The 22,397-nt window shown below is 39.1% G+C and overlaps 1 protein-coding gene across 1 annotated transcript in view; it reads left to right on the forward strand.

The window, feature by feature from the left end:
* The window catches only part of GRPR (gastrin releasing peptide receptor), a 28,659-nt gene extending 12,214 nt beyond the window's left edge, over window positions 1–16,445 (forward strand). Inside the window, exons 2-3 of the mRNA XM_016118738.2 lie at window positions 13,571–13,922; window positions 15,657–16,445. Of these exons, the coding sequence (XP_015974224.1) occupies window positions 13,571–13,922; window positions 15,657–16,046 (742 nt within the window). The 3' untranslated portion in view covers window positions 16,047–16,445. The remainder of the gene's footprint in view (window positions 1–13,570; window positions 13,923–15,656) is intronic.
* Window positions 16,446–22,397: the final 5,952 nt, after the last annotated feature.

The raw sequence follows: 22,397 nt of genomic DNA on the forward strand, positions 1-22,397 counted from the left end.
AGAATCTGAAGTGCTAGACTCAAACGTAACTGAGATGGGGATCCAGAGACTTAGGTTGTAGTCTTGGTTCTCACCTAACCAGCTGCAGGACATCTATGGGTACCAGTTAAGGAAATGGGACTTGACTTCTGAATTTTATATTCCATGGTTATATACAAAACGGGTTTGTCATTAAACATACTCATATGTCTGTACATGCAAACGACAGCTTTTCATATACTGACCGAGCTTTGTTTATTCTAAGAGTGCTTCACAAAAGGAAATATACATATGTAAGTAGCATTCTATTGTTCCTTAAGGGCTTCACCTGGGTATATCTCACTTCCCCAACAAGATCTTAAATCCTTGATGGCCAGACACTTTTATATCCATACTGTCAAGCAGAGTCTGAGATACTAAATTATTTAAATGTGCTGATAAATTGACTAAGGAGCCTGAGCATGAGTGTTTAATAGTGGGATGTTAAACTTTTTCCTTAAAGGGCCATATAGTAAACGTTTTCAGCTTCTTAGGCCATAAGGTCTCTGTTGTAACCACTTAACTTTGCCATTATAGTGTAAACGCAGCCAGACATTATGTAAGAAAATAGGTGTGGCTGTATTCTAGAAAAGCCTTATTTATGGACACTGAAATGTGAATTTCATGTAATTTTCACCTGTCACAAAATATTGTCTTTTGACTTTTCCCCAATCATTTAAACTGTAACACCATTCTTAGTTCGCAGGCCATATGAAGATGCGCTGACGGCCACTTTTGGCCACTGGGCTTTAGTTTGCTATCCCTGATAAAGAGGTGTGTGCTGATCTAGTAGAATCCATGAGACCTGTCCACTTATGCCAGACTTCCTAGGGAATATAATCAATATGAATCATATAGTTGTGACACTTCAGGGTATGAGGAACTGTCATATCATGTGCATGAGCTTTTGGATCATCTAAAAATTGAGATAAGTATTTAACACACTAATCTTTATCCTGTAGCACATGTATTCCTTCAGCCATCCATTTAAATCTTTAATTTCACCTCTGTTGACAATCTAGGAAAATCAAGCCAATGTCTTTAAGCCGTGTGTCTTTTCCAGCATTCCCTGCATTCAATGTAACACTAACAGTTGTTTAAATGAAGAAAATGAGTTTTAAGTCAAGGCTTAACCAGATTCCAGCTCCCATGGGCGCTGGGTGTAGGCCCAGTCTTCTTGTCGCTCATTGGTAAAGAGGTAAACAGACACCAGTTCTCACTACCTCCTCCTCACGCTCCACCATCATGCATGGCGCTGCTTCCTCTAAGGTCTTTTTATCATAGGCTCATATAAACAAGAACTTAAAATTGTTAAAAAGTGAAATTGTGCTCAGGAAGAACTATTTCCTCAGCACCCCCAAGAATTCTTCTGACCTTCAAATGGTTAGAGACACAGGAAGTGTTTGGGCCATAGGAGATCCCTCGGGAAAAGGCTAATATGATGGTGTCCAGAGTGATTTGGGATAAGTGGCCTTGAAAGGACTATTTGGCTAAGAGGGTAGAAGGGAAGGAATAGGTTATCTTGAGTATCTTCAGCCCATTTCCTTATCTGAAAGTAAGAAATCAGGCCAAATTGGGTGTACAATTCTACTCAGTTTTAATTATATGTTTGTTCAATAAATAAAATAGGTATAAAATGAACAAGACAGAGACCCCGCTCTTAAGAAACTCATAGTCCTGTGACCCAGGATGCATGAGCCTTTTTAATTTGGGGGATGAACTGAGAGAAAATGTTGCTGTGTCCAGGGCTTATGCGTCTTCTGACCTCTTTTGTGCCCTGTACAGAGCCATGCAAAAGTAAATGCTTAAGTTATGCTTTTGATTGCAAGAGGTGCTAATTTAGGACTGGGGGTGTTTTGCTTTATTTAGGCTTGTTGTCTGGAGCTAATTCTAAGAATCTATGAAAGCAGGGACGTTGCCCTCTAGTGACCACCAGGGCTCCTTGGAGCTTAATGGACGTGGTGCCCAGAACGGTATCTGCCCAGAGAGCGCCGCCTGCTGGCTAGAGAGGTCATGGGCACCTGTGAGAAGGAAATGCTTAGGATCCTAAAAAAAGGTACAAAAATTGTATGCTCTCAATTCTGTACAAAACACAAAAATTGGAAAGAAATATATCAAAACATCACATGTAAGACATAGATGATTTTTTGTTGTTTTCAGAATTCTCTGTCTAAATTTTTACAATGAGCTGGTAGCACTTTTATAGGAAATTTTTAACTGAAAAAAATTATTCTAAGTAACTACTGCCTTTAGACTGCTTTCCCTGCAGATGTCTTTGATGACTCAAAGCAAACTTTTTCAATTGGTTCTTGGGATACCCCCAAAGTTATATAGTGACAAATGAACAAGTATTTACCCTTCCTTCCCGTCTTTTTTCTCCCTTCCTTTTCTTTCTTTCTTAACTTTATTCTGGTAAAATATATATGAAATTTGTCATTTTAATCATTTAAGTTTACAGTTCAGTGGCATTAAGTTCACTCACATTGTTGTGCAATCATCCAACGTTCATCTCCAAAATATTTTTAATCTTCCCAATCTGAAATTCGTACCCATTAAACAATGCCTGTCATTTCTTTCATTTTCTTTTTCATTTATTAATTGTAGGAGGTAATATTTAGTAGAGCACTATTTTAAAGCATTGAATTGAAACAGATGTCTGAGTCTGAGTCCTGGTTCTTCTAATTGTCAACTGTGTGACTGTGTAAATCCCTCTACCAGCTTGTTTTCTGATCTGGAAAATGGATAAGGGCATTTACCTTAAATATATCATAGGACTGTTGGAATTTGCCTAATGATAAAACAAAATGTGTCACATTCTTTACGAATTACTAGTCAAAGGAGTGAGTGTAGCACTAGCATGATTGTTACTTATGTTCATATGGGAGCCGAGAGGGTATTGTCAAAATCTTGACCACGTGACATTCTAGAGGACAGTCATTCTTTTTCAGGAAATGTACTAATAATCTTTTATTTAAATAGTGCTTCCTAGTTTTCAAAGTGCTTTCAAAACACTTCATTTAGCCATTCTTCATAGTAAATAAGGTTGATATCATCAGTCCCAATTCACAGATGAAGAAAATGGACGCATTAAAGTCTCGTGGTTTAAAGTCTGGACTCAGGAGCCAGGCAGCCTCTGTTCAAACCTTAGCTCTGCCACGTGGCAGCTGTGTGACCTTGGACAAGTTATTTAACCTCTCTGTGCCTCAGTTTCTTCATTTGTAAGAAGAGGGTGACAATAGTAGTGCCTACTTCTTGGCATTGTTATCAGGGATTCAAAACTTAATGATTGAAAAGTGTTGAGAGCTGTAGCAGCACATGGTGCTACATAAGATTTGTTGAATAAAAAATAAAATAAAAAGAAATCGGGAGAGCATGCTTATGGCAAAATAGCTAATTATGGGAGTGGGAGTAGAATGCTGGGCTCTACCCAGTTCATCTCTCTCCCCATCCTGGGCTCTCACCACACAGCGACACCTTCCGACACTTCCGGGATCAACCTCCTGGGCTGGAAGACCCAATAAACCACAGTTAGGTCACTATTTCACTACATATAAAGCCTCTCGCAAAAGGTTATTTAAATATATTGCCGTTACATTTTTATAATTAGACATAATGACTCATGTGCCATATTTGTGAGCTTTAATGATTCTTATTTTGAAAAAGAATGCCTTTTATTGAAATAATTTAGAAATTCTATTTTTATCCCCCATAATTTGAAATATATTTACACACTGAAATTGTCTCTGATGTTCCATTTTCTATATGTATGTTTGATAAACTGACTGGACAGGGAGAATTTACACAGTGGCCACTGCCGATGGCCCGCCCGTATCCATTGCAGACCTGGGCTTCCTGTTTTTCTCTGACCTGGGGTGATCTCTGGCCAAGGCAAGGTTGGGGGCAAAGCAGAATGCTCCAGAATTAACACCACAGGATAATTCTCCATCAAAGAGCAATGGGAGTTGGTGGATTAAACGGCCGGGCTGCCTCGCCCCTTGGTGGTACAGTTCTGGAACATACTTACCAGACTCTCTGGAGGGTCTCAGCAGTCCTGTGCTCCAGCTGCCCAGAGTGGCACCTTTATTGGCTCCTATTCCCTCGCTTGGCTTTCTGGGATCCCCTCCCAAATAAACTACTCGCACCCAAATCCTGTCTCAGGGTCTGTTTGGAGGTGACTGACAATTTATAAAGACAGTATATGGCTCAGAGTCATTACAGCTTCCACCCCAGAGCATGGGTAGTTTTTGCCCTATTCTGTGTATCGTCTATGCTACGCAATAGAGTAAATGCAGGCCATGTCTAACACTTTGGAAATGGGATTTATAAACATTCTTCAAACTTTTTGGCTCATAAAATGCTGAAAAAGTGGAACAAGTTATAAATATATGTTCTTCCCTTCATAACATTTTTGAAGAATGGCCTGCGAACAACTCATGCCAGGATGTTTGCACACCTACTGAAATGTAGCTGACTGCTTTCCTTTGTCATTTTAAACATACCCACTGGCAACTGTACTATTACATCTTGCTCAGACGACTAACGCAGACTCCCTTACAGGATTAGCACTGAGCTTCGGAATGAGATCATCCTGCTGAAACCCATTTTGGGCCCATGGGTGAATAGTTGCCCACCTTCTGTCAAAGCACCATCAGACATCCAGCAATTCTTTGCATCTCTCTTCTCATTTAATACCCCAGCATGTACATCCCTTATACTCAGTCCCTGTACTCTTGACATCTTTACCACATCAGTGGCTCTTTCTTTAACCTTGTTCCAGCCTCTGGTTTTCAGTCCTTCCAAGAAACTGAGTTTCACCTCGGCTTGGGCTTTGAGGTCTCACTTGAATGGTCTCTTTAAGTCCTGAAGCCTCTCAATGTATGAAAGAGCCCAGACTCCACCCTAGGCCTCAGGCCAGAGTTGAACTTCAGGGTGTGTATATGGGAATGAAAGAGACAGGAGATTCAGTTAACAGACTCAAGGAAGAACAGAATGTTGTCTCTGCCTAGAAACACACTGATTTCATCATGGCTGAATTAGGTGTGGGAACAGACGATTTAATTATTTCTTTGGTTTTCTTCCTTAATTCTAATAGTGAAGGGGGGTAGATTTTGCCACCTCTCAATGGGCTTCTTTGGCACATTGTAATTAGAGGTAAGACTTTAAGTATAGGAAGGTGATCCATACTAAGGAGCAAATGACTGATATGTACTCCCCTTCCTAAAGCAGGGGTTGCTCCCAGGGAGACAGTGGGTGCCTACAGGGAGAAAACACGATGTAGGGGAAATTGCAATTCACGAAGAGGTGACTTTAGGACGTCACTCAGGGGCCCTCCTGCATGGATCCATGACCTGTATCTTGATTTCTCTGAAGAAAACAAGAAAAAAAAAAACAAAAACAGTATGATTACACTTTATAACATGGATCGTGGTCCTTTGCCTTGGCCTGAGTTTAAAGTTTGCTTCCTCAACTGAAGTATTCTACAATAGATGACTTGGTAAAGAAGCTGTGGTACATATATACAATAGAATATGACAAAGCCATAAGAAGAGATGAAATATTGCCATTTGCGCCAACATGGACCTCGAGATAATCATGCTAAGTGAAATAAGCCAGACAGAAAAAGCTGAAAACCACATGATATCACTTATATGTGGGATAAAACCTAAAAGCAACAAATGAACAGGACAGAGATTCATGGACATGGAAAATAGAGGGTGGATGGGGAGGGGGGAGGTAGGTGGGGTAAAGGGGGTCAAATATGTGGTGACAGAAAGAAATCTAACTATGGGAGGTGTAAATATATATATGCCTTACTGTTAAACTGTACAAGCTGAAACTTATTGGATTTTGTTAACCAATGCCACCATTTAAAAAATTAATTAATTAAAAAAATTAAAGCTTGCTTCGTCCCAAGGCAGGAAGTTCTCTGCTACAGACTCTTGGAAAGCCCACTGGAACCTTAGCTACAGTTTCTGGACAGTGTCTTTTGGGACAGTGGACTCCAAAGCAGGGTTCACACCTTCCAGGAGAGGTGCAACTTGATCTAATAGGTAAGGGAGGAAAACAGGAGAACTTTTACATACATTGATTTTTATTTAGAAATAAGGATGAATTAAACATTAGTAATATGGAGTATTCATATCGAGGCTCACCCTCTCACTGAGTCCACGTCCAAGGACCACTTACCACATATAATGCAAGCAGCCGGATGGGGGCGGGGTGTCTCATCACATAGAAGGCTCAGCAACGGAACCTTACTCTGCCCTGAACTTCCAGCTTACAGCGAGGTATTGCAGACTGACGTGTGTCTGTGCGTGATCTAGTTTTAATTGAACTAACCTCCCTAAGTGGACAAGTGGCTTAAAAGGTTCCTGCAAAAAAACTAAACAGAAAAAAAAAACCCCATAGATTATAAATGATATTAAAATTGCAAGCCCAAGAGGACAGTACAAATATAACACTTCCCTCGTTCCTTGTATAAGTGCTAAGCAGGTATGACACATTCAGTCATATTACAATAAAGATTTTCTGATGACAAAAGGGTTTACTGTTAACAAAATGGAATAGAATATATAATACATTTCAAAATTATTTTACCATTAGTTCATTTATTTAATTCTGTATTTTAATGTCTGTTTTCTCCCCAACCTGATTATGAACTGTTGTATAATACCTACCCACATTTAACAATTAACATTTACTAGAGTTTCTTCTCACTCTTTTTCTAATAAATATATATTTATTTGTGTTGTTTTGTTTTGCTGGACTCTGGAAAGTAAGGAGCAAACACCCTGACCTTTTACTCCAAAATATTTCAATATGTATTTCCCAAGAACAAGGACACTCTTCTACATACCCCCAATGCCATTATCATACCTACATTAACAATAATTCCTTAATATCATCTAATATGTAACCATAATTAAATTTTCCCTGTCATCCCAAAAATGTCTTTTATAGCTTTTTGAAAATCCAGGATCAAATCAAAGCGTATGCATTGGATTTGGTTATCATCTCTCTTTTTCCAGTTTTATTGAGATACAATTAACACATAACATTGAATAAATTTAAAGTACATAACATAACGATTCGATATATGTATATATTGCAAAAAAAAGATCACTTCTTATATTTCTTTAATTTTTTTTAATAGTGAACAGTAGCTCTCGTATATTCTTCTAAAAAAAAAAAAAAGAAAAAGAAAAAGAAATGATGTTGACTGTTCCGATGACTACAAGTGAGTTATTTTGTAGCATGTGCCAGAATTGGATTGGATTTGTCAGACTGTTTTTCTAATAGATTCAAGTTAAAAACTTTGGCCAACAATACTGCATAGGCAATATTGCGTTCTTCCCATTGCATTGTATAAAGAGGTACAGGATCTCAGATTGTCCCACTATTGGTGATGCTAAATTTGATCAGGGCCACATGATGAATTTCATGGATGATTGGCTCTTTTACCTTCATGGGAACCTTTTTCCATAAAAAATACTAAGAATTACATTTTATATTTGTACTGGCATAGAAAGTAATGTAATCCAAGATAGATTATATTCTCTTCCCCCCCAATTTTAGAAGAAATTAAAACATTTTCCTGAGCCTTTAAAGATATCATAGGTACCAGACCTTATGCCTATTCTGCCTAATGAAGAAGCCTGCCCTGAGTTTGAGCATTTGATCAAAGTGACCTCCAGATATGCCCATCATAATGGTACAATTTTATAGTAATCTGTAGGGAGACTCTTTGAGACTACGTGAATATCATGTTCCTCTAAAATCTCTCCTTTTGCCTGAACCAGTTATTATATTGCAGGTTGCAAGAATTACTTCCTGTTCAGGGATGAGAATGCTGAGATGAAGAATCTGTTATTTGTTCAAGACCATAAAGTTAGTTGGTAGACTCACCATTAAGCACCAGAAATCTCTGCTCCGAAGTTCACATTAGAGCCCAGAGGAAACAAGTATATTAAGAAGGAGTGAAAAGGAACATTGGAATTATTTGGCCCGAAGGGAAGAACAGAAAAGGATGACTACTATAATGTCTTACATCCTTAAAGATAGCAATGGGATGGGCATCCAGGACCTGCACGTTCTCCATGTGGAGAGTAATAGCTCAAAGGGAGATATGATTCCATTGCTCTGTAGGATAGCCATGTTACAAGCCAGCTAATAATTGCCTCACACTTCTTCAGAGAAGTTCTTGGTGTTATTCACAGGAGAAAAGAAAGCCAATGTTTAAAGCCTCGTCAAATGGTATTAAGTATTAAAATTCTAATTTGAATGCTGACAATGTGTCAATTTCCTCAGCGACTATTTAGTTTATTCAGTTTTCACCTCGGTCCTCTCTAAATAATGTGCATTGGGATTGTAATGAAAGTTTTAAAATATTGGTATTTAACGATTCCTATGGATTTCAGAAGGTAATTATGAACAAATAAGGGCCGAAATGCTGGATCCTTAAAAATAAACAAATTGCTCATATTTGAATAAAAGACATACCTTTCAGTGGACAGAGGTTTCCAACCATGGGTGTGGGAGCCAGCTACTTCTACTTGCCAAGAATCACTTTGACACATTAATCTTGTTATAGAGAATATTTTTGGCCTTTTCAATGTTAACATTTAACCCTTGTCCCATTTAAGAAAAAAAGGTACAGCTCGCTGCCAGCGTTCATTTGACATCACGCATAAGAATGCTGTGTTTTCTATGATTTGACATTTTCGGCGATTGAGAATTACTGTATTTTGTCAATGGAAATACCACTATTAAAAACAGAATGCTATAAATAGAACAATTTCATTTGTTTCCAAAGACTATCAGTATACTAGAGCGATGCGAAAATAATAATAAAAGCGAGATATTTTGTGGCAAACTTTGGGGGTAAGGCTAGAACTGTAATCCACGAGTTATCGCAGGGTAAGCGCTGCAGCTGCAAGTGAGGCTGGTGAGTATTCTCAGGGCAAATGGGAAATGGGTTAAAAAATGAGGTGCAGATGTTTTCAGAAGTGGGAAGCAATTGTCTTGAGCCCCAAATGATCAGAGGAGTGAGTTTGTCACTCTATGGAAGAATGATTCTCACTAGGTATATAAAAGTAGATCTGCTTTCTGCCATTTTTAACAAGTGGGGGAAAAAAGACACATTGGTAAATCACATATTATTAATCAATTAATTATCAAGTCCTTGCCGAGCCTCTACTTTGAAATAAAAGGTATGTAGGACGAGGGACCTGAAATAATTTTAGAGACACACAAAGAAAAGAAGAGAAGATGTCAGCTTTTGACCTCAGGAAACTTCTGAGAAATTCAGGTACAAAAGACATACCCATGGAAAGCTAGCAAACAATTCAAGATAGTGCATAGTAAGCATAAAATGTGAAGACTTGTTAATCCAGTCATAAAATTAAACAGGTTAGATGAAAGAATGGGAATTATTGAAGTCTAGATTGGCCAGCAAAAACTTCATGAATATGATACTTATAAACTGGAAATTGGAAAGACAGGATTCAGATGAATGGAGATTATGGGATTAGGCATGAAGAAAGGAGGGAGGCAGGAAAGTGATGGAGAATTTAGGAACAAAACATAGACTCGTCTATTTCTTGAATACAATTGAAAGTTGACAGCTTATTATTTCAGAGGGCCGCAAGTGGGAGATGATCTATGCAAAATGATCCTGGAAATAAATCTGATGATAACTTTAAGTGATCACCATGTCTCATTGTTCCAGATAAGACTCTTTTGCTGACAAAGAACAGAAGCCTCTCTGAGGAAAAAGAGGACAGAAGAATTTGAAGTTTATAACAGGAGACTTCTTATATATTCAAAAGTAGTTAATAGGCCAGGAACCAAGGACCTCTATAATGACTTGGGGCCCTATTATGTCAGCTTCTTTTTTTTTTTTTACATCTGCCGCATTCTCTCTCAATCTACCTCTGTGCTTATGCATCTCGCACTTGATTAAAATATGGCTGCCCTGACCTTTTCCTTGACATCAAAATCCTTTACTTCTACCATTTATCATTGACTAACTACATCCTCTCTATTTTTCATTCAAAATGCTTCAGAGAAGGAGAAACTCTTTAGTAGCTGGCCAGGCAGTTTGTGGCTACGTTAGACTGAGTACCCACTTCAGTGCAACCAGCCATCACTCCTAAACAAGAATCACCCAGTGGTGTTTCCCTGTACTGGGGACTGCGGGTGGAGCAGTCTAACCCAGAACAAAGAGACCGATATGTTTCATGCTCTATAGAACCATTAGACTTCCAGGGAACATTTAGTATGTTCCATACACATTTGGGAAATGTCCGGTTTGTTTCTCTGCCTTTAGGAAAAATGTACTGAAAGCTTTCTTCTAAAAGAGCCATAATATCCTGAAAAGAGTTGGTCCTAAATTGAATATTGACCCTACCACCTCTAACACTGAGCTTCGATTTGTCACTTGTAGAATGGGGATAATAGCACCTATGTGTTGGACTTGCTATGTGTTGGAAATGTCTATGAGATAATGTAGATGCTATTCTCTGCTTGGCTCAAGGCAAGAGCTTAGTAAATGGGATTTCTTAAATTTGATATTTTATGAATATTCCACAACAATTATTTGCAATGCATTTAAACTTATTTTTTAATTGCACGAGTGATATATATGTGTGTGTGTGTATATATATATATATATGAATATTTAAAAGCAGTTATAGACATTATATTATTTTATTGGTACATATTTTAGGGTGTGTTTTTAATAAATAAAGCCTTTTTTAAAAACATAACCACAATACCATTATCATACCCCATGTGTTAAAAATAATTATTTGCTATCACCAGCACTAAATCTGTGTTTGATTTTCCTCAATGGTCTCTAAAATATTTTTATGGTTGTTTAGTTTCAATCAAAATCCAAAAGGAGTATATATGTTGTACTGGATTGATCATCTTACACATCTCAGTCAGCCTGTAACCATTCTTCCTGTTTTTTTTATGCCATATATTTGTTGAAAAAAAAAAAAAAAACGGGGTCATTATTCCTGTGGAATTTTCCAATTCAGGATTTATGTCTTCATGGCATCATTTAGCAGGTTCTTCTATTCTCACTTTTTCCCAAAACTGGTACATAGATCTAAAGGCTTAATTAGGTTTATATTTAAATTATTTTTCTGGCAATACTATTAAAAATAGTTTATACTATCTTTTATGTTTCAATAGTTTTGAATTTAAAATAACAGCTCAGTAGTTCCCATGACATTTTGCACTAAGGAATACAAGATTCCCAAGAAAGGAGGTAAGCTTTCACTCTGGGTTCCGACCTATACATAAGTAAATCACCTTCAATTGGAGAGTTAATGGTATTTATGACTGCTACCTGCCAGGAAATTCAGATAAAAGTCATAATTACCACTTTATCTCTAATCGATTCATTAGGGATGTTTACATACATTTAATTAAAGATAGATTCCTTGCCTACATTCTAAACTAGGAATAAAAATGTTTGAAACAATTAATGACTAGAGAAAGTACCAAAAATTCCTTTGAAGTTTTAATGTTTTTTATAATTGTTTAAAATGAACTAATACAAGTTAAGGGTGGAAAGCAAACCCAGGTACACTGAAAAGGGCTGTAGTGATTTTCTGGACTGCTGGGGTGTCCAATAAATCCTAGCCCTCTCTTTCCTACCTGAGATGGCAACAGAGACCTAAATAAAGAAATCAGACAGACAACAATAAAAATAATTGCATCGATGTCTGATAAAGCTCTTTGGAGAATGTGACTGAGGTTCGCAGCAATTGTCACCCTACATACACTCCAATCTCCTGTACTAGATGTGCCATTCTCCTAGTCAGGAGTGGTTAGGCAAACATTAGGCCTCTCTGAGCCCAATGCACATGCCAGATTCTCTTACCCAAACTCACCACTTAATAAATTAATCCCCTTTCCTGGAGGGAGGAGGAAATCAAGAGAGGATTCAAGGTTCAGTCAAGAGTGGTAACTCAATGGAGGTTTAATCAACATGGAAGCAAGCAGAAACAAGTGTTCCTCCATCACTAAAGTCCATGATATAAAAGAGTATCATAGGTAGAACCCAGTTTCAATACAGCATTTTCAGCAATGAAAACCCTCACACTTAAGTCTCAACTTATATCCACTTCTACACTGCAGCAGCTCATATTCCGTTGGACAAACGTTTGTAGACTATGTGCAGATCACGGTGTTGGCAAATGCCAAGATGGGCAAAGGCACACTCTTTGCCAAACAGGAGCTTATCTTCTAGTGGGCTTTCAGATAAAATAGACATGTAGCCCTCCTGCTGGGGGTTGTATGGGGAGTCGTGGCAGACAGGGAGATGCTTGGATCAGACCTCCCTTGAAGAAAGGACTCACTGTCTAGCTGCGGGGACTATTATTTGCTGAAAGCCTCCAGCTGTCAGCTCCTTCGGTGTCCACTTCAGCTTTCAAAGTACAGTTATGCTCTTCTTAGGCAGTTCCTGCCCAGTGACTGAACCAGGTAGTAAGTGAGGTCACACACTTTTTGGGTAGCCCCAGTCAATGACTCAGCAAGGTGGTGATACAAGAGCCTGGCCATTTCCACCCAAGACAGGACTCTTCCACTGGGCAATATTTGCTCCCAAACTTCCCACCAAGCTGGTATAGGGTGACCAGCAGTCCCAGTTTGCTGGGACTATGATTTCTCAGGACATAGGACTTTCAGTGCTAAAACTGGGAAATGTTCAAGCTAACTAAGAAGTCTGGTTACCTTCGCTTTGGTAGATTTTGTCAGGTCTGCATCACGGTCTGACAGCTTCCTCTGCCCAGTCCTACTTCTTTCTCTTTTTATCCCCACAGATATTACTCTGCAATAACATTTTGTCCTCCTGACTTCATCTCAGTGTCTGCTTCCCAGAGCACTTGATCCAAGACAGGGCTACATATAGCACAGGAACCAAGAGGGATCTAAATACTGTAAGAGAAGGTGAGACTGAAAGAAAGTCAGAGAACAGGGGAAAGATTAATTTGATAATCACAGGGATGCTCCTATGTACAACTTTTTCAGCAGACTCTTAATTCTATACACTTTGAAAAAGAAAAAGGCATATGTAAATACTTAATGACTTAAGGTTCCCTAAACTGCACTTGAATACTCAAAATGAAGGCTTTGCCAAAAAATAAAAGCGACGAACTTCTTGTCCCTGCGTCCTTCTTTAAACATACTTTGTTATTAACTCCTGTGATTTAAGAAGAAAAATGAAAGGAGCTTCAGCTTGTCTGAGAAGTATTCTTAAAATTAGGAGAGAATGTGGGAAGAATGTTACTGCTGGAGAAAAGGGAAGGCATCCTTCATGCCCGGACTAGGAGAAGGTGAACAAGGTGCTCGGGGTACAATTTAAGGAGGCACTCACTTTCAGGGTTGTGTGAGTTCAGAGTCAGCATTTGCATGAACCTGAGAGTGAGCACCTCCTTAAATATTGCACTCCAAGTGCCTCGCTTGTCTCACTCTAGTCCTGATCCTGGTATACATAATAATATTAGGCAGCTTACACAGAACTCTGTCTTTTCTGCCCCAGGTACAAAGCCATCGTCCGGCCAATGGATATCCAGGCCTCTCATGCTCTGATGAAGATCTGCCTCAAAGCAGTACTGATCTGGGTCATCTCCATGCTCCTGGCCATCCCAGAAGCTGTGTTTTCTGATCTGCATCCTTTCTATGAGGAAAGTACCAACCAGACCTTCATTAGCTGTGCCCCATACCCACACTCCAATGAGCTGCACCCCAAAATCCACTCTATGGCTTCCTTCCTGATCTTCTACATAATCCCACTGTCGATCATCTCTGTCTACTACTACTTCATTGCCAAAAATCTGATCCAGAGTGCTTACAATCTGCCCATGGAAGGGAATATACACATCAAGAAGCAGGTGGGTGCTTAGAGTTGATTAATTTTCTGCTTGAGGATTTAATCCTTTGCATTTCTTTTGGACTCCACTGACATGTACAGGTTTTAGGTGGGCACATCACCTGATTCTGCAGTTAGAGGAGGTGGTTTACGGGCATCCAGATGGTAAACTCCTAGCCACAGAAGCCCAGGAATTCAGGTCTTCTTTGTAATCTTGTTATTTTATTAGAGATCTAAGCTAGGGTGCCGTTGAGAACCCGAAGGATTTGGAGTATGGGCTTCTTTCGGGGAAATATCTGGGAGAGTGTTGCTATTGTTAAAAAAATAAAATAAAATGAGGCCCAGAGGAATGTGACTTCTTTAAATTCTAGTCACATTGTTTGGATAGGAAGAGGATTTCCACATGGGGACAAAACAGAAGAGGCAGGAAAAGGAGTCTGATTGAAGGAAAAGAAATAGTTTGATTAATAAAGGCTCACACTGATTTAGGTTCAAATCCAGGTTTCATGACTTACTTATTGTCTCTGAGCCTCAATTCTCCCATCTGTGATATAGGGTAGTGACCCCTATATTGTAAGGCTGTTGGAGGATTCCAAGAAGGAGCATACGTATGCCCTAGACTGCTCAGAATGCAGGATGCCCTTCGAATGTGATAGACTCCCTTCCCCATCCCCCATAGCCCCTATAATTTCATCCTTGAGGTAGAAACCAGTGGCTCTGGCTTTCTCTTCTTTGTCAGTTTTTGCCTCCTACTCCAAACGTAGATCATGTGGTATTAATAATGGAGAAACAGAAAGACGCCACATCCATTTCAATGTATAACTGATTCCATTTTAGGCTTCGACCTTTCCTTCCTTCCTTCCTTCCTTCCTTCCTTCCTTCCTTCCTTCCTTCCTTCCTTCCTTTTTTCCTTCCTTCCTTCCTTCCTTCCTTCCTTCCTTCCTTCCTTCCTCCCTCCCTCCCTCCCTCCCTCCCTCCCTCCCTCCTTCCTTCTCCCTCTCCCTCTCCCTCTCCCTCTCCCTCTCCCCTCACTAGGGGAGAGTAGTTCTCAGTGAAACTATCTTCCTACTTGAAAGATCTCTCAATAATGACCATCATTCTTTCTCAAATTCTTTAATGAGAAAGCAGAGGCAGAGGGAGTTGGGAGCCAAGGGAGATGCTTGGCCATTTCATTTAAGTACCTTCTTGTATAATATAGTCCAGAAATAACTTGAGATTAAAAATAATAAAAAATTGTCTTGGTTTGAACAATGAGGAAGAAAAAAACTGGCCTATTTTTTTTTTTGAGCATCACAGAGAATAAAAAATTATTAATTGTGGAGTCAAGTAAGACATGAAGTCATGTGGCTGGTGAACTGCACCAATGCCCTCCTGAGAAAAGAGGACTTACTAGAATTTCAGTGTGTAATCCATTTAAGCATGTATGTAATCAACGTTGGTTAAAGATTCGTTCTCAGTGGCGCAGTATAAGTTTATTCTACCTCCTGGATTTGTGCTTCTTGGTGTTTTTGTTTCTGTGTTTCGGGCTCTTTTTTTTTTCCTCCATTTTTCTGTCCATTTCTGTTGATTTTCTCTCATTTACTTGAGTCTCTCTTGTCCTCTCTCTCCTATTGGATTCTTTTTCTCTGGCTTTGTGAGCTCGTCTCGTTCCTTAGTTTTTTTCCCCCCATCTTTTTCTGTCTGAATTATTGTCTCTTTGCAATTCTCCCACGCTGTCCCTTGGCCCCTCTGTCTCTATGTGTGACTCTCTCTTCAGATCGAATCCCGGAAGCGCCTCGCCAAGACAGTGCTGGTGTTCGTGGGCCTCTTTGCCTTCTGCTGGCTCCCTAACCACGTCATCTACTTGTATCGCTCCTATCACTACTCCAAGGTGGACACCTCCATGCTCCACTTCATCACCAGCATCTGTGCCCGCCTCCTGGCCTTCACCAACTCCTGTGTCAACCCTTTTGCCCTCTACCTGCTGAGCAAGAGTTTCAGGAAGCAGTTCAACACCCAACTCCTCTGTTGCCGGGCTGGCCTGATGACCCGGTCTCACAGCACTGGCAGAAGTACCACCTGCATGACCTCCTTCAAGAGTACCAACCCCTCTCCAGCCACCTTCAGTCTCATCAACAGAAACATCTGTCATGAGGGGTACGTCTAGACTGACCCTTGACCTTGCCCCCGTAGAGACTCCTGGTTTTGCTTTATGGCTGGTACAGAACCCTCGCATCTGTTGCTGTCTGTATACCCTGTAAAGACCCTTTAGAAGGCGCATGAGTGGGGAAGGCGGGTTGGAGAAACGCCCGAAGGGACCACTAGTATGTTTGAAAGGCCCATTAAGGCTTACATTTTCCATTTCAACTGTGAATGCTTTTTTTTTGGTGTAGAGCTAACTTTCCCTTTTTAAGAAAAGGAACCAGATAGAAAATTATTATTTTAAGCATCAAGCCCTGATACATAGGTGTGGCCAATTAAGTCATACCAACTATATGAACAACCAGATTTATATAGCAGAGAAATTATACTTTGAATGTCCACTTTGTGAAAGATTTCACCTTGTCATTTCTTTAAGCAGAAGCTAGTGCTTTAAAAATATGATTTGAGTCATTTTTCAACAATATAATGACGAACCAAGAAAATTTTTGACACTCTATGAGAGTCCCATATATAAAGGACAGTCCCCAAACTGATAATATTGGAAGTCGGTTTAAAACAAATCCAAGTGTTAATTGTTTTTAAAAGACATTACTAAGGATATAGGAGCTGCATGCGAGACATCATTTAAGGCAAAAACACAACCAAACACATAGACACGTATATAAAGATCCATGTGGCTGTGGAATAATATCTCACATTCTGAATTCTGATGGAGGTTCTCTTTGCTGCTACCCAACTGTAATCAGTTCCATCACAGAAAAGAAATCCTTTTAGAGAAAAATTAATTATGCTATCAATTCGTCAAATGTTATAAGTGCATAAAGTTTAGTATTTATCTTTGGTATAAAGGTTTTCAGTCTAATGTTCTTATATAATTTTTGCTGTCTTCATCTGCTACATTGAAACGATAGTTTCATAGGCGAAAAAAGGGATCATATCTGAGTGAAAATAGAAATATGTTTACATTTAACACATGGTTTGCCATAAGTCTGTGGGAGGAAATAAATACATTCCATTAATTAGTATTTCTACCAGAATATGTATAACAAAGATACAGGGGGCTTAACCTTAAGAATGGATTGAAAATCAACTGCAGATATATCAAGTTTCTACTTAAGAATATTTGCAAAACAGTCTATGTGCAGAGAAATACTGGACTTAAATCTTTTTTCTGAGTAAAAGGATTTAGCTTTCTTTAAAAAACTGAACCAAGGGTGTTTCTCTTTGTTTTGTTTATTGTTTATTTGTTTGTTCATTTTCTGACTTGAGGCCAGGGCAATTAGGTAGATTACAAACATGTTAACCCACTTTCGGATAAATCCAAATTCTGCAAATGTGCCCCACTATGTATTTCTTACACCCTAAGACCATTTTAGTTCTGATTTTCTCTATCCAGGTGAGATAGAACAGTCAGCTCTCTTTTCCACATGGCATATATTAAAAGATTCTTGATGCAAGGAAATACTCCGTCTGCTGAGCTTTAGAAGGTAGGACCAAGACGGTTGTAAAGCTTTGTGTTTACAGACGTATTACCTAGAGTGAAACCACTTCACTTCTGTTTGCTACGTGCACCTATATACTGGACACACCTGCCTTCTTGATAGTCCACAATTACATCGGACAGTTTGAAAAGCAAGACAGATTGTGTAGCTGAAAGAACCAAGATCTTTAGCTCGACATACCAACTCTAGCTATAGAAGCTTAACTATCAATTTCCCGTCTCTAGACTCCTTTTTTCATCTCTAGAATGAGAGGACAGTGCTGAGGTCCCTTCTATTGCTAAAATCCTCTTGGTCTTGTCATTGTTTCTAGTTCTCTGTCTAAGCATTTGTGGAGCCTACCTGCTCCCAGTTGCCACTTCTGTTACCTTTGTAATGATTCCTCTTGGCAAATCCTTCAACCACCATTCCACACTCATGTTCACATTTGTGGACTGGAAGGAGATGGACTGTTCTAGTGCATCTAGGGGCTCTTTGGAATAATCTATATGAATGACATCCCATTAGCTTTTTATGTTTTGGAATTCGAACTGAAAGAGACATAAGAAAACACATTGCTCATTTTCCTTATTATACAAAAGCTATTCACCCTTCTTCAACCTCCATGTACCTGTTATTTCCAACTATTGCTCCACAATCTTACCTGTGGCTTTCCTCAAAACTCTTAACTGTGATTCCATATCTAGTTAGTTGCTAAGGTGTATAGCATTCTGGGTACCTAGCGTGACTTGTTTAAGCATCTCCGATCTATCTGATTCCAAAGACATATTGGGCGTAGGACTCATCTTAATGTCTCCTTCAGTTATCATCATGACATGGATTGTATCTGGTCTCCCCACTAATATGAGCTCAAACAGTGAGGACACTGAAGTCCAGCTGTGTGTCCTTATGTGAATCATATCACCTCTTTGATCCTCCTAAGTGAAAGGGTTGGAGGAGGCCTTTGCTAGTGAGTGACCTAGAACTGGTAAAACTATTACGTGAATCAACTAATGAATTGACTCAAGTGTAATTGGTATTGACTTAGCTGGGCCCTTCTCTAGGGAAGTCAAATTTTTATTTCACCTCAAAAACTAAAATCACAATGAGACAGACCCACACCCTCACACGGTATCACCTCTCTGCTCAGGTGGAGTGTGGCAGAGGCTTGGAGCTAAGACATTTCACGCCTGGCTTCCAAAGATAATCACATTTAGTGCTTATGTCTTGGGCAAGAGAAAAAAATCAATTTTTGCTGTGAAAAACCATCTGTGTTTATTCAATTGACAGACACTACCTTTCAATCTATCTTAAATTGAGCCTCCCTGAGGCGGGCAGCTCAATAGTGATAGATTAAGCAATAAACAAAGCAGTCTTCCCACCAATGGCTGCTGCTGGCAGGGAAGTACTGGTAGGAGTGATATTCCACAGCAAGATGATCCTCCCAGCTTGGTGCAGACAAGGCACCTCCCTGTTATTGATTTGATGAGTCCCCATAAATGGGGATGGCTAAACCCTGTTCTTCTGGCAGCCCTCACTCCATCTTTGAACCTGGCCTTCTGCCTCATTAACACGTCCTAGGATTTCCCGCTTCGACCCACAATGAGGTTTCATCTTGAAGGATGGAGACACCCTAGGTAAATAAAAAGTTTAGAGTCTACATCACATGAACCAAGTAAAATTTGTTATGAAAATGCATACTGAAAGAAAATAAATGAACTTGTCCATAGGACACGGACACACTTAAGTTATAAAGTCTTTGTTTATGCCAAAAGTAGCCGTTGGTTATCGGTTTCAGTCTATTTATGCACCAAATGGCTTCTAATAATAGAGATTAGCTTTGTTTGGGGACTACAAGTTGAATGACATCCTCAATCTGTGGACTAAAAGGTAGCTAAGTCACTTTTCCCAGAAGCCAGACAGAGACGATCATGCTGGGAACCTGACTATATGAGAGCAAAACAAATAGCATGCACTTGTGTCGTGTCATGAGCTGGGAGGGATACAAACTTTCTTTCCATTTGTGCCCTTCACATCCACACCAGGAAGGAGCAGTTATTAGAGAGTAGCTTAGAATTAATCCTGGGTTCCTGGGAGGAATGGATAACATTTTGCACATTTGTCTAATTTTTGGCTATATTTTCATGATATGGATTAACAGCTAAAAAAATAAAAAAGGAATTATGCACTCTCCTGGGACCAGGCTTTGTGTGAGCTATTCAATGAAATCAAGCCCCAACAAGCTGTACTGTATTCTGAATCTGGATGGTGATTCCTCTCAGTCTCCACCTTGATCTACCCCCAACCCCATGCCCGACGCTAACACAACAAATTTAATATTGAGCAATCTCTTACCAAAACTTCGGCCTTTGAAGACACCCTTTCTTTGCTGAGAGCTAAGCTGAATATATCCAGAGTAATCAAAACCACACTGAGGACAGACTTTTCTCTTGTGAAATTTCAAGTTGGAAATGAATTCAATGGAATTTACCTAAATGCGTTAAAGTTTAAGAACCCCTGAGTTAAAATATTACATGTCCGTGTTTAATTCAAAAAACACATTTACCTAGTGTTCATGGTCTATAAAGTACTTTTAATACTCATTGTCTCATCTAATCCAAGCCTTCCCTGCTGGCCAAAGAGCTGCTTTACATCATTGACCATGGAAATTTGCAAATGACATTTACTAGTAACCATCTATTATTATATTAAAACGCTCATGACACTATGAGGTTGAAAGATAATGTGACTGCATTCATTCTCATGGCTCGTTTTGTGATATTGGAAGAACAGAGCTGATCATTGCTTCCCCAGTTTACAGGATAGTCTGTCACCCTCAAAGCGAGTCTGTTTACCTTGGCACAAGGGAGTGAGTGGCGTCACTGATGGTTGCCCCAGGAGAGGAACATTAGTGGGAACAGCATTCTGCATCACGATGAAGTGGAAGGCTAAGATTAGAAGGGCAGGATCCTTGGGAGAAAAAAAAAACATGCGTCACAGAACATACCATATTTGTCTGAAACCTAAGTGGATTTTCTGTGACTCTAGAACTGCTAGAAGGAAGGAGTTCAACTTTACCAGGCACCAATTACGTGCTAAATGCAGGGCCAAGCACATTGCTATTCATCTTCACAAGTACCTTGAAGAGTATTCAGATGATGACGCTGAGGCTAGGGAGATTACTTCAAGATCTCAAGGTCACATGGCACAGCTGAATGGCAGAGCATTAATGTGGGCCTGGATCTCTTTTAAGTCCACCTCCATCCACTCTCCTACTCCTCTCTCCTCCCACCCATCACAAAGAGTAACATTCAACAGTGGGTGGTTTCCAGGAGCCCAAGACTCAAGCTACCTGAATAGCCTCTAATACAAAAATCTCTCCTTGACTAAGGGGCAAATCATGAGCTCAGGTTCAGACTAAGCTCTCTGAGTGGCTAGCCCAAAGTACCCTGTCATAAAGCCAGTCATCTCTCTGTCCTCTCTGAGCTCATGTTCTAGAAGGTAAGATTATTTTTCTTTTTCCTCCAATTTAAAATTCATTCCCAGAGCCACATAATGACATGGAAGGACTCACATAATTTTATGGTCTTTTAAAAGGATCATTTTAATGGACAGTAAAACCTCACACATTCAACACCTCATTAATTCCCAGACAAGCTTGAAATTTTTTGTATAACTCAGGATTTCAGTGTTCAAGGTACATTATATAATTTAGGCCTGTTGTGAATCCAAATTTTTTCATCACTTTGCTTCAGTTTTAGCTATTAATTGATACATCAATATTGATAATGTACATTAAGAAAGTTAAACTGATTTTCTTTGAACATTTTTTTTTCTGTAATCTGACTTAACTGATTCAAACATGACTTTTCTTTCATCCAAGTCAGCAGGGTTGTGCGTAATAAAATTTGTTCAAACAGTCGCTCATCAATAGTGAGTTGAAGAAATACATGGCACCAACTTGTTTAATGTCATATTGTTTTGTTTTAAATATTAGACCCATATTTTGTGAATTATAATTGTACTTGTTGCTATTAACTGTAAATATTTATTGCATTAAAAATGCGCTCTGTGTTAAATAACTCAGAACAAGTTCCAGGTGTGGTATTTAGTATAAATAATGTCATGGCTTGGCTTTGCCTAGACTCCTTAGACTAATGAATTATTTATAAGAAATTCACAATATTAATATGAATGATTCAGACCCTTTTAAATGTGCAAACTTAACTGTGTGACTGTGTAAAATTCTATCTATCAAGTGTGCTCATTGATTGTACTCTTATTTTTCATGAAATGTTGCCAGTGCTTCTGCCATATTGTACATGGTTTGTATGACATTATGTCAAACCCTGTGTAGTAAGCCATTCAAGTCATAGAAGATAAAAATGTGTTTTATTTCTTAATATAATAAAGCATAATTTATGAAATGGACATATGCATGTATTCAGTGTTCAATAAATTATAGCTGTTGCATGAATGTAGTCTGTAGCCATATGCCCTACAATTCTTTGGTTCCAGAACCATGAACATGAGATTCACCCAGGCTGCCGGTTGCAAAATACAGATTCCTCAAGTCCCCATTGACTTGGAACATCTGAGGGGGTGGCCTAAAAATCTGCATTTTAAAACAAACACCCCAGGTAGTTGCTTGGAACACTAGAGTTTTTAAAATATGTATTTAACTTTTGAATAAGTAAGATTTTCTCATGGTTCAAAATTGAAATCATATAAAGTTATTCAGTGAAAAGTTATCAATTCTGCCTTTTAGGCATATATTAATATTTACCTTACTTACAATTCCAAACAGAACTGTCAGATAGTTTCCATTTGCAGTGCACAGAGTCACTCATCAACAATGAAAATGCACTGCTATGCCA

This window comes from Rousettus aegyptiacus, unplaced genomic scaffold (assembly GCF_014176215.1).
Source record: "Rousettus aegyptiacus isolate mRouAeg1 unplaced genomic scaffold, mRouAeg1.p scaffold_m13_p_9, whole genome shotgun sequence".
Classification (NCBI taxonomy): domain Eukaryota; kingdom Metazoa; phylum Chordata; class Mammalia; order Chiroptera; family Pteropodidae; genus Rousettus; species Rousettus aegyptiacus.